The 12,935-nt window shown below is 43.7% G+C and overlaps 1 protein-coding gene across 1 annotated transcript in view; it reads left to right on the top strand.

Annotated features, from left to right (window-relative positions):
- The window catches only part of Ulk4 (unc-51 like kinase 4), a 480,002-nt gene that overhangs the window by 117,373 nt on the left and 349,694 nt on the right, over nt 1-12,935 (top strand). The window contains exons 22-23 of the mRNA XM_008849437.3: nt 1,374-1,411; nt 6,429-6,465. Of these exons, the coding sequence (XP_008847659.1) occupies nt 1,374-1,411; nt 6,429-6,465 (75 nt within the window). The remainder of the gene's footprint in view (nt 1-1,373; nt 1,412-6,428; nt 6,466-12,935) is intronic.

The following is a 12,935-nucleotide window of genomic DNA, read 5'->3' as shown; positions in this document are numbered from 1 at the left end:
GTAGGTAAGTGCACCTGTGTTGTGCAATGCCTGTGGAGGACAGAAGAGGCTTTTGGATCCCCTGGTACTAGAGTTACGGACACTTGTTAGCTGCCATGTGGGTGCTGGGATTTGAGCCCCTGTCTTCTGCAAGAACAGTCAGTGTTCTTAAAAAAGACTCTGCTTTAAAAACTGTGATTCTCCTGAAATTTCATGGACATGAATTGTCATCTGTGTGGGGCTTATTTTTCATTCCAACAAGCCGTTTTGACCTTTAACAAACCACTGTATGTACTATAGAACATTCACCCTAAGATTTTAGAAGAATCAGTGATTAAAATAAGCATCCAGCAAGTGTCCCCTTTCTTTTTAAAAAATATTTTATTTATTATTTTTATTTTATGTGTATGCGTGTATTGCCTGCATGTAGGTAAGTACATCTGTGTCGTGCAATGCCCGTTGAGGATAGAAGAGGCTGTCAGATCCCCTGGAAGTGGAGTTACAGACGGTTGTTAGCTGCCATGTGGGTCCTTGTATTTGAACCAGGGTCTTCTGCAAGAACAGTCAGTGTTCTTGACCGCTGAGCTCTCTCTCCAGACCCAAGAGTCTCCTTTCAATAAGGGGAAATTAGAAAGTATGAGGCCTCCCCAGGTTGTTTCTTATGTTGCCTCCATCTCTTTCTTTCCCAGGCACTTTGCTTTTCACAGGGCAGGGCCCCTCTACTTTCTCTGCTTCCTTTGACCCACTTTCTTTTCTTTCTATATCTGATGCTCCATAAACCATGTCACCTCTAGAGTGTTCTTTCTGTTTTAACTTAGTCTCCTATAGCCTATGATAGTCCTTTATCTTAGTAGTTTCCAAGTTTCATATTCTTACACAGCATACCATGTCTGCAAATGGGTCTCTGTACTAGTCTTTCTCCAAGTGTCACCTCTTGACCCTCCTAGAGAGCATGTGGGCCACTACTGTCTCCATCACTGTGGGGTGTGTTGGGAATACAGACTCTCAGGCCTCCCACAACCGTGCTGCATCAGAGTCCACCAATGCATGCTCTGTCTGGTGAGTTATTTGAAACTAATGGTTTAAAGCCCTGCCTGAAATACTTATGTCCTGTAAGGTGGTGATAATTGTAAAATAAGACCATGATTGTGCAGGAGTTTATAAAGCAATGAGTCAAAGTCAGAGAAATTCCCCACTGTGTGGCATTCCCAGCTTTACTGTGCTGCTGGAACTCTTCTCAAAGAGGCTGTACCACATAGTGTTCTTTATACCCGGGGCAGTAGGGAGGCACATTTACAACCAGTCATTCATTCATTCCTCCAGTCACTCACTCGTTCTGTACTGGATAGGGAACCAGGTCCTCTCACATAGTAGGCAAGTCCTCTGCCTCTGAGCAATACCCTAGCCCTCAAATCAGAGTGTTGTCAACTCAGTAGATATGAAGCTGCTTGGGAGATTAGAATAAAACTATTAAATACACATTGACTGTGGATCTACATTAAGTGCAATATGTTGAATTTTGTTTTTTTATATTTAAATTAAAAATTTCATAGCATTAACCTAGATTTGCAGTGTCTTAGTTTCGAATTTTGTTGCTATGGTAAAACACTCTTGACAGGAGGCTGGAGAGATGGCTCAGCAGCTAAGATCACTGACTGCTCTTCCAGAGGACCTGGGTTTGATTCCCAACACCTACATGGCATCTAACACCCATCCGTAGCTCCAGTTCCAGAAGATTCATCAGTCTCTTCTGGCTTCTGTGGGCTTTGCATGACATGGATGCACTTACATGCATGTAGGCCAAAAACACTCCTACACATAAAAATAAATATAAATAAATAAATAGTTGACAAAAGCAACTTAAGGAAGGGAGGGTTAATTTTGGCTCTGAGTTCAAGGACACAGCCTATCATGGTGGGGAGTCAAGGCAGCAGGATTTTGAGGCAGCTGATCATGTTGAATCGTAGACCAGAAACAGGGCAAAGAACAGAGGCAACTGCTCAGTTCCCATCTTGATCCGTACAGTCCAGGATCCCAGCCAGGGAATGGTGCCATCCACAACGGTTGGTCTTCCCAGAGGCCCATCCCCAGGTGATACTACATTCTGTCACATTTACTACATTCTGTCACATTAACTCCATGGCACTAGGAGTGATGGAGTGTCACCATCACTCCTAGTGCCATAGGTGGAAGTCCCAACACAGAGTGAAACAAACCTTACCTTCATGTCAGTGTTAACATTGCCCAGATGTTTGTGGCTCAGAAAAAGTATTTTCAACAATCTGCGTGTCTGAATTTGCTATTCAGTTTTCCAAATTATTAGATGTTATTGTCACCATATAGAAAATGTAATCCTTGAGTAGTTTTAGTGTGTCAGTTGTGGGAAGAGAGGCCAAGAGTGATAGGGTTATTTTTTCATTGTCAGCAGAGTCACACATTGGCTAAGCTTCAAATACAGCATTTAACAAAGGCAGAAAAATAAAATGCATTACTTAAAACGATTTTAGATTGTTTTACACTGTATAATTATGATTCCAGGTCTCTTAAAGAAATAAATGAGTGAACAGTGAAGGGATAGAATGATACTTTAATCTTTTGTTGTGTGTGGTGTATGCCTGTATGTACAGGTGTCCTTTGTGTTTGCGCATACACATGTGGAGGTATCGTGCAGGAATTTCGTCTGTGTTAGTTGATTAAGATGGAGAAAGTCACAACCCTCAAGTCTCAGTTAGTCTTTGAAACTTAGCAGCTGCACATAGCTCCTTCTTCCCCAAGGTTAATGTAAGTGTAAAGGACTGTGGCAGCGAGGAGACTCTCTGACCTTTTGAGCAGTCTGCACAATATGCAGAGAGCTTCAGGACTGAATTTTTCCTGAGTCTTCTCAGGTCGAATGGGCTTTTTGATGATGCAGCTGTCTTTGAGTTATCCATGCTCCTGTGAGTAACCCCTCACACATGCTCCTTGAGTAACCCCAGTGAACTCATTGCTTTGACCAGTTGGACTTTGGATTTATTCTTTGGTCTGTTGTAGATGCATGATTTGGGATGAGTGGACAATTGTTGGCATCTCCTCGGGAAAAGTCATATGACAGGAGACCACAGGTCAATTTTGTTTAGTCTTATTTATTGTTCTCCACTTTAATTAGTTAATTAATTTTTTATTTTTTGAGATAGTGTCCACTATGTAGCTCTGGTTGCTTAGAATTCAATATATAGACCAGGTTGGCCTTGAACTCAGAGATCTGCCTTGCTTCTACCTCCCAAATGTTGAAATCAAAGCCATGAGCCACCATACCTGGCCCAATTTATTTATTTTTTAAATGGTGTTTCTTAATGAACCCAGAGTTCGCAGTTTTGGCTAGGCCAGCTAACTGGCTAGGAAGCTCCCAGGATCTGACTGCCCTCCATTTCCCTGAAAACAGCTGGGCTTTTATATGTGTCTTGGGAATCTGAACTTGAGTCCTCATGCAAGCGCTTGACCCACTGAGCCATATCCCTGCCTCTTATTTTCTTAGTATAAACTTTTAAGTAAAATAGCTGGGTTGCTCTCATTTTTCAGTCTTTTTCACATGTAGTTTATATCTAGCACTGTGGTTTTATATATGTTGGAAATAGGTACAAGGCCAGTGAAAGTCATTATAATGGCACACCCTGCCACCTATGCTGCATATGGCAAAAAATATTTTGGCTTAAAACTTTATTAAGCCTGTGGTTAAAGGCCTTTTCTCTCTTTCATTCACTTTTCTACCTTTCAAATTCTTAGCCAAGCACTTAGCAATCCTGTAGTAAATTACAGTTTTCTTTTTTTCATGATTGCCATCTTTTTAAATTCAGCAAACCATAGAAGTTATTTTTGGATTGTTGAAAAATGTGGTTCCATTCTAAAATTTTGTCAAGAAATCACGCTGGTTTCAAACTCCATTTTATCCCTTGACATGAGGGTACCATCAGAAGGTGGCTGTTCTCAGAACTTAGACAATCTAAGCAGGGCAGGAGCAGGATCTAAAAGGTGTCTGTTGATGACAATATAGCCAAGTAGGTAGGGGAAACCTGCAGACCCAACTCAGGACAGTTCTTACAGAGGCACACCATGACTGCAAAAGCCACCCTTTGCTCCCTACCCACCCCCAAGAAAAAAAAAACCCAAACACCCCAGAACTCTGACATTATAGCATTGCTCAATTACTTTCTAAGTCTCTTTTAAAAGTATTCACCATGTCATTAAGCAGTAGAAACCTAGTTTACATTTATTTGTGTATATATTTAGACCTGTGTGTGAGATTGCGTGCCACAGCACATATGTAGAGGTCAGAGGCAACTTGTGAGAGCCAGTTCTTTCCTTCCTCCATGTGGATTCTGGGGGTCAACTCAAGTTGTCAGGTTTGGTGGCAAGGGCCTTGACCTGTTGAACCATCTTGTTGGCCCAGTAAGTTCATAATATCCCACCAGAGCTCACAGTTTCTTCATTGTCTCATATAAGATTTTCATAGATTGTTTGAATCAGGAGCTAACTAAACTTCTGTCTCAGGCTCTGGTCTCTTTACTCCCTGTTGGCGGAAACAACTCAGAGTTCTGTAGACTCCATCTGGCTTTGACTGATTGAACCTAGCAAACAGCAAACAGGAAAAAAAAAAAAAAGACCTGACTCCATATAATTTGTCATTACAGATTTCCCAGTTTGGATTCTTTGGGGAAAACAAACTCCTGGGGGAATGGGTGGAGCCATAGTGGTTTCTGCACTTCTGGTACAATCTGCTGAGCGTGAATTTCTGCATCAGCTTTTCACCCAAAGTCTTTAGCAGCCATCGGTGATGTTTGCCTAGATGTTTTAGTGTGATTAGTTTATGTTGGTAACTGACTGTCATTTTATCTTCCGTGCTTGGATTCCTTGATGGAAAAGAAGTCTTAGGAGCTCTCTGGTTATACCAAAGTGCATTTTAGGGAACAAAGGCAGGGAACATGCTTTATTCATTTATTTACTGGTTTGTAGAATAATGAGTTTTCTTAGTATCCTCCAGCTTCTTTCTTGGAGTGTTGGTATGAACTTGCTGACTTCCTGACTTGATGTGTGCATGGCAGAACATTATTCTTTTTCAGAAGGCCGTACAAGTTGTCTCCTGGGTCTTCTTGTCTTAACTTCGATGGTCTTTGTTTCTTGCTGTGTGATGTGACAATACTTTCAGACTTGTATGTTTTTTGCTTTGATCTGGAATCCTCCATCTCACTAAGGAGTTTCTCTCATTGTGCTTGGCTTGGCTAGTGTCTATATGTCTTTGGAAAAGTTTATCTTATGTGTATAAATGTATTGCCTGCATATATATGTATATATATGTATATATATATATATACACACACACACACACACATATGTGTGTGTCTAAGTACACCTCTGTCATGCAGTGCTTGTGAAAATTAGAAAAGGGCTTCAGGTCCCCTGGAACTGGAGTTACAGATGGTTGTTAGCTACCATGTGGGTGCTGGGAACGGAACCCATGTCCTCTGTAAGAGTAGCCGGTGGTCTTAACCACTGAACCACCTCTCCAGCCCCCACCCCGCTGTATGTCTTTTTGATAGATGGAGCCAAGAAATAGCTATTTGAAAATACACCATTTGCTCATGACAGCATTTCTAACCCCACAGTTTCACATCAGCATTTTGTTTCATTTAAACTGAAAATCTTGTTTCCTAATGACATTAATATAATTACTTGTTCTATAGTTTGTGTTTAGTAGAACAGTAAAACTAGTATTATGAGCATGATGATTTCCAAACACAACTTTAATTTTTTCAATTCTCTTTGTACCCGAATCATTTTAATGTAGAGATGCACAGTGTAATTAGTAAGTGTGCTTAAAATTCTCTTACACTCTCTATCTATCTATCTATCATCATCCATCTACCTATCATCTATCAACTATTATTTATTTATTATTTATTTATTTATTTATTTATTTATTTATTTATTTATTTGAGACTGGGTTTAATGATATCCCAGATTGGTCTTGAACTCCCAGTGTACTTGAAGATGACCTTGAACTTCTGATCCTCCTGCTTCCACCTCCCAAGTGCTAAGATTATAGGAGTGCACCATCATACGATGTGGTTTTGAGGACTGAACCCAGGGCTTGTGCGTGCCGGGCAAGCATTCTACCAACTGAGCTACATCCCTACCTTCAGTTTGTCATAAAACACTGAAGTGTTAACTTGGGGGATGGGAGGATGGCTCAGTAAGTAAGAGAACTTAACTGCACAAGTATGAGGACCTAAGTTTGGATCCCTAACACCTACATAAAAGCCAAGTGTGGCCATGTGTGCGTATCACCCCAGTGCTGGGAGGGCAGAGACAGGGCTGCTGGGACTTGGTGACTACTCGGGGCAGCCACGGGACCTGAATGGATTACTACGGAACTGATTATTTATCAGGGGACCCAGGGCTTTCATGTTCCCGAGTGCTGATTGTATCAGTAGCTCTGCTTTTATTTTCATAGTTTTGAGGACCACAGTCATATGTTTACAGAGCACTGACTAATAATAACATGGCTAGAATATAACAATTCAGTAAAGTAAGATGAACACAGCAACATTATGTCCATGGTATGCCTTCTTGGGAGATCAGCATGTCTCCTGATAAACTAGGGGAGCACTGGCATTCTGGACATACCGTATCCTTAGCAAGCATTCTTGTATAAACTTTCTCATAAGACATAGGGTTCTCCAAACATACATGCTCAAAGTTTGGCTGAATTCACCAAGCATATTGTTAAAGCCATAGGAACACTATTTCACAGTCCCTTCACCTCCCCCTTTCTGTTTTTCTAGTCTCTCAAAAAAGCACAGGCCAACACTAAAGCAAGAGTTTGGTGTACGGCTCGCATAATGATTTGAAGCAATACAGGCCCACAAACAAGAGTCAGGACTGCTAGAGGGCCAAGAAAAGGCATAAGACAGTGTAACCACAAAGGCCACTGAGCAGAGCTTACGGGAGTTTTAGCAATTTCATCCTTGAGAGATCTACTTGCAATTCAACTTGATTGGCCGCTGGGGGCAACCACGGGACCTGCTGAGTCCCCTGGTAAATTATCAGTTCCATGGTAATCTATTCAGGTCCTGTGGCTACCCCCAGTGGCCACAGGCTTCTTCAGTAGAGACTCTGCCTCAAAGGAATAGGGGTAGAAAGTGATAGAGCAGGATACCTGATGTCCTCTATGTGTGTACATGGGCATGCATACCTGCATATATGTGCATATACCCCCCCTCAACTTGGTTGACATGTCCAAGAAAAGAGCAACTTGAGGGCCAGTGTGTTGGCTCAGTGGGTAAAGATGCTTGTTACCAAGCCTGACAACCTGAGTTCAATTCCCAGAACCCACATGTGGAAGGAGAGAACCAGGAACTGACTCTTGAAAGCTGTCATCTGAAATCCACTTATGAGCTGTGGCAACACACGTGTGTGCAAATTAAAAAATTAATTTAAATGGGGCAAGTGTGGTGCTGTACACCTTTAATCCCAGCACTCAGGAGGCAGAGGCCGGCAGATCTCTGTGAGTTGAAGGCCAGCCTGGTCTATATAGAGAGTTACAGGCCAGCTAGGGCCACATAGTGAGACCCTGACTCAAAACAAAAAACCAAAAAAAATGAAGGAGAGGGGGGAGGGAGTGAAAGAGAGAGGGAGAGAGGGGAGAGAGGGAGAGAGAGAGAGAGAGAGAGAGAGAGAGAGAGAGAGAGAGAGAAGCAATTCAGAGAAATATGGCTTCCATGTCTTTCCCTTCTACCTTGTCCCCCATTTTTCTTACTGAATATAAACTTTCTTTCAGAGCACTTGTTTTTATTTTCCATTAGAAACATAAGCAGATGTGTCCGTCTGTTGGCCTCTTTCCTTTTCTCTCTTTGCTTGTCTCTGTCTTATCTGTCTGCCTGTCTCTGTCTGTCTGCCTGCCTGCCTGTCTTCTTTTCTCCCTTTGTCTGTCTCTACCTGTCTGTCTCCTTTTCTCTCTACAAATGCACATTCCCATTTTCTATCTCAATCTCTTGACTACTTCTCTCCCTGTTATCTACATCTGTGTGTGACTAAGATGTTGTATTAGTCAATTTTCTGTTGCTGTGATAGAAACATTGACCAAAGCAACTTATAGAAGGAAGAGTTTATTTGAGCTTACAGTTCCAGGGGAATTACAGTCCGTCATGGCGGGGAGGCATGGTGGCAGGAGGTGGCTGGAGCAGAAGCAACAGAAGTTAAGTTCTCACATCATCAAGCAGCACAGGAAGCAAGAGAGTGACTGGAGATATAGCAAGGCTTAAGAACTCTCTAAGCCCACCCCCAGTGATGTGCTTCCTCCAGGATAACCACACCTTCTAAGACCTTCCAAAACAGCAGCACTAACTGGGGACAAAATGTCTAAATACTTGGAGCCTATGGGGGACATTTTCATTCAAACCACCACATTCCACCCCCTGGTTCCCATAGGCTTATGACCATATAAAATACAAAATAGATTTAGTCCAACCTTAAAAGTCCCCATAGTCATTACCAGTCTCAATACTTTCCAAAAGTTCACAGTCCAAAGTCTATTCTGCGACTCAAGGAAATATCTTAACTGTAAGTCCCTATAAAATCAAAAGACAAATTGCATACTCCCAACATACAGTGGAACCAGATACATGGTACCATTTCAAAAGGGAGGAATGGAGGCATAATGAGGAAATACCAGACCAAAAACAATACCGAAAACCAGCAGGGCAAACACCAAATCCAGCAGCTCCATGTCTGACTTCTGGGGCTTTACTTCCAAAGGGCTTAGATGGCTCAGCCTCTCCAGCTTTGCTGCTTGTAACACACATCTCTCTCTTGGGCTGGTACCACTCCCTGTATGCAGGTCTTCTTGGCAGATGCCTCACAGCTCTGGCATCACGAATATCTTCTTGGGATCTCCATTGCCAACCAGGCTTCACCTTCACAGCTTCATGCAATGGCCTGTGAGGACCTTCTTTACACATCTATGCTTCTTTATGTTGCATGCTGCCTGGCACCAGTGGCTCTCTGAAACCGGGGAGGAAGAACTGATGACCCTTCACTCTTGCATCTTTCATGCCTCTAAAGCCAGCACCAGGTGAATGACACTGCCAAGTTTGACTGCAGGTTTGGGATGGACTCCAGCCTGCCTTATCCATTTTAGAAACTTTTCTCTTCAGTGGCCCCTGCAGCATTTTCCTTTCACAAGTTGGAGGTGTAACTGGGTGTAGTCTTGTTCTGGAGGCACTCTCTCCATCATTTAAATGAAAATCTCTAGGCCCCTCCTGAATCACTTTAATCTCCTTATCAAAGGGATCCTCTCCAGCACATGTCTGGGCTCCAACATTTACCTTCTTAGTGCACTTTTTCAGTCCAAACTGGTTGTTCTGTATTTCTTTCTGCTCCATTTGCTCTTTTTCACTGTAGATCTGTATAATACTCACCATTAATAGCCATGCCACCATCTCTATGTTAGGCTGTCTTGAAATTTATTCTACCAGAGAAATTATCCCATTGTTTTTCACCTTAGCCTCAGGCAGGCTTTTTGCCTCTGGGCAGATTACAGCCAGACTCTTTGCCAAAATAGCCCATTGCTTTTTAAGTCCTCATTTTCCTCTGGAACTACATTGTTCTCAGCACTACTTTCTTCCTGGTGTGTACTAGAATGGCCTTTTAAACTCTGCTTATAGCAATCAACTGCTTTTCTAGCCCAAGCTTCCAAAGTCTTCCACATTCTTCCAAAACCCCACATGGTCAGGCTCTTCACAGTCAACAGCCCACTCTCTGGTACCAATTACTGTATTAGTTACTTTTCTGTTGCTGTAATGACATACTGACTAAAACAACTTATAATAGGAAGAGTTTATTTGAGCTTATGGTTCCAGGGGAATTACAGTCCGTCTTGGCAGGGAGGCATGGTGGCAGGAGGTAGCTGGAGCAGGTGTGAACAGAGGTATCTCCTCTTCTGACTCAGAACCAGAAATCTAGCTCAGAATCTACCAGCCTGAGTCTCAGGAACCTGACAAATCAGCCTGCCATGCATTCCCTAGCAGGACTGCCTAGGTAAAAATGGTCCTGCTTAGTATGATAAGTGTGGGGTGGGAGAATAGTAATATTTAATGGGAAAGCATTGCTTCGGGCCTCCTGGCATGCAGTGTGGACTCATGTCTCTGAGGAAGTTCTTGGTAACAGTGGCCTATGGAGCCTGTGTGTATGAAACCCTATATGGAGGTGGCTCCAAGCCACATGGGGTGCCCTTCTTGCTGTATCTCTGTTGCCCAGGAACTGTGGGGAGGAGCAATGACACTGCCAACCAGCCAGCCCTGGATCCAGAACAAATAGGTAGTGTTGGGGTTTGGGGTTCAGGAATGATTGGAGACCACCCAGTACAATTTGAAATTTAGAAAATTTTATTATAAAACATTCCAGTTGACGAACAACCAGTTGGGCACAGACTCCAGAAGCCAAAGAATGGAGGCTGGCCCCGAACAATAGCAGGTCGGGGCTTTTACTGGGGAACTCTCTGGCCCCTTATCCTGAGTATGGGGGAAATTCTTATTGGTAGGGGCTGTCTTCAGGGCATTGGAATGTGCTGGTTGTAATCTTTAGAGCCAGAGGATCCTGTTTATTCTTTATAAGGTCTTAACACATTTGAGCTTGCCTAACATGCCTGAGCTTGCTTAACCCATAGCCCTTGCATAAGTTCTAGTCAGCTCACAAAATGGGGAAGCTTAATCAAAATGGAGTCAATGCAGTTTAATGTAGTTTGAGATCTGACTCTTTAGGTAGAAAAGGTAGGCAGCTAGGCTCCACTTTGGAATCTGTGTTGTTGACTCAGACCTCTGTAGGGGCTGTGACACTTTTCCTTCCTGGGATAAGGCAGCTCTGACCTTTTGTACCCCAATGCTTGTTGGCTTGTATCCATTGTATCTCAGGGGTCACCTCAGAGCTCCTGATAGGAATGTTCTTTTCAGAAAATTAACAGAACTTCACAGCATGAGTCTGCCAGTTTTGCTCATTCTTCTGTTGACAGATCTTTGAGTTCTATCTCCATCCTTATGTTAGAAGATTAAATATGAAAAGGAAAAATTAAAATAATCAGATAACACCTTCTTGTAAGGAAAGCTTTCATGTATATATTTATATTTAATTATTTTTATTTTGTGTGTATGAGTGTATTGCCTGCATGTATGTAAGTGCACGTATGTTGTGCAGTGCCTGTGGAGGTCAGAAGAGTTGGATTCTCTGGAACTTGAGTTATAGACAGTTGTTAGCTGCCATGTGTGTGCTGGGCTTTGAAACCAGGTCCTCTGTAAGAGCAGCCAGTGCTCCCAACCACTGAGCCATCTCTCCAGCTCCCTCTTTTTTATTTTATAATTGTTTTCTTCACTGTGTGCATGCATATATGTCTGTGTGAGTTTGTGAATGGGCATGCAGTGCTTGAGTTACAGGCTGCTGTGAGCAGTCTGACGTGCATGCTAGAAATAGAACTCACATCCTCTGGAAGAGCAGTATGCACTATTAACCATCTCTCCGGCCCTGAAATCTTTCTTTTTTATTAATTGATTGATTGAGACAGAGTTTCACTATATAGACCAAGCTGGCCTCAAACTCACAAAATTTTCCTCCTTTGCCTCCTAAATGTTGGGATTAAGGCGTGTGCCACCACAGTTGACTGAGAAATCTTTCTTAAAAATCAACGTTCAATCTTTTATTTTTTTTCAAAAAAGGTAGAGGGCTAGAGAGATGGTTCAATGGTTAAGAGCACTGACTGTTCTTACAGAGGACCTGGGTTTGACACTCAGCAACCAGTTGATGGCCAACAACCATCCATAACTTCAGTTCCATGGGATCTGATGCTTTCTTCTGACCTCCACAGGGATTGTACGTATAGGTGCACTTGCCATGCAAACAAAACACTCATACACATAAGATAAAAATAATTTTTTGAGTTCTGCTTCCCTGGGCCTGCAGGACCTGCTGCAGGCCTCTCTCCTACCTGCAGGCCTGTCTCCGGGGTAAGTCCATTGTGCCCTCTGCTTGACTCCCCCAGCCTCATTCACCCTCCTATCTCCACCACTGTTCTCTCCTCCGAGTTTGGGCCCTGCTCCATTCCTTATCTTGGGGCCCCAGACACCTGGGGAACCAATAAAGCTTCCAGATCCTTTTCATCCAATGTAGTGACTTCTCCGGGCCCCAGGAGCACTGCTTCTGGGTCTGGCCCCGCCCTCACCTCCTTCTGCTTCCCTGGGCCTGCAGGACCCACCTCAGGCCTCTCTCCTACCTGCAGGCCTCTCTCCAGGGTAAGTCCATTGCGCCCTCCACGCCGTGACTCCCCCAGCCTCATTCACCCTCCTATCTCCACCACTGTTCTCTCCTCTGAGTTTGGGCCCTGCCCGATTCCTTGTCTTGGGGCCCCAGACACCTGGGGAGCCAATACTGCTCCCTGATCCTTTTCATCCAGACCAACATAGTGCCTTCTCTGGGCCCCAGGAGCACTGCTTCTGGGCCTGGCCCCGCCCTCACCTCCCTCTGCTTCCCTGGGCCTTCACCACCTGCCAGCCTCTTTCTGGGACTCAGGGGCTGACCTTTCCTCTTCCTGATCTTTTGCATCCAGACCAGCTCCTCAGTACAGTCCCCAGGAGGCCTTGGGGCCTCTTCTTGCCCCATCTGCCTTTGCATCTCTCGGTGGCACAGCCACCAGCTGCCCTAGACCAGCATGTTTCCTGGGCCAGGCTCCCAGTCCAGTCCAACCCCCAGATTCCTGAGGCCAAAACCATTCCTGGAGGAATCCAGACCTTAGGAGAAAGCCTGAAAACATCTGACCCTCACCTGAATTGGGCCTCTGTGGGAACTCCTGAAGACAAAAGCAATCCGGCCACTCCAATATAAAATCAAAAGAGAGAACTGGAAGTTTAGACGAACCAGCTTTTCATGCCCAAAAAGTA

The sequence above is a fragment of the Nannospalax galili genome, unplaced genomic scaffold (assembly GCF_000622305.1).
Source record: "Nannospalax galili isolate Female #2095 unplaced genomic scaffold, S.galili_v1.0 scaffold443, whole genome shotgun sequence".
Taxonomy (NCBI): Eukaryota; Metazoa; Chordata; class Mammalia; order Rodentia; family Spalacidae; genus Nannospalax; species Nannospalax galili.
Note: the sequence above shows the minus strand (reverse complement) of the source record. Positions and strands in the feature narration are given on the sequence as shown.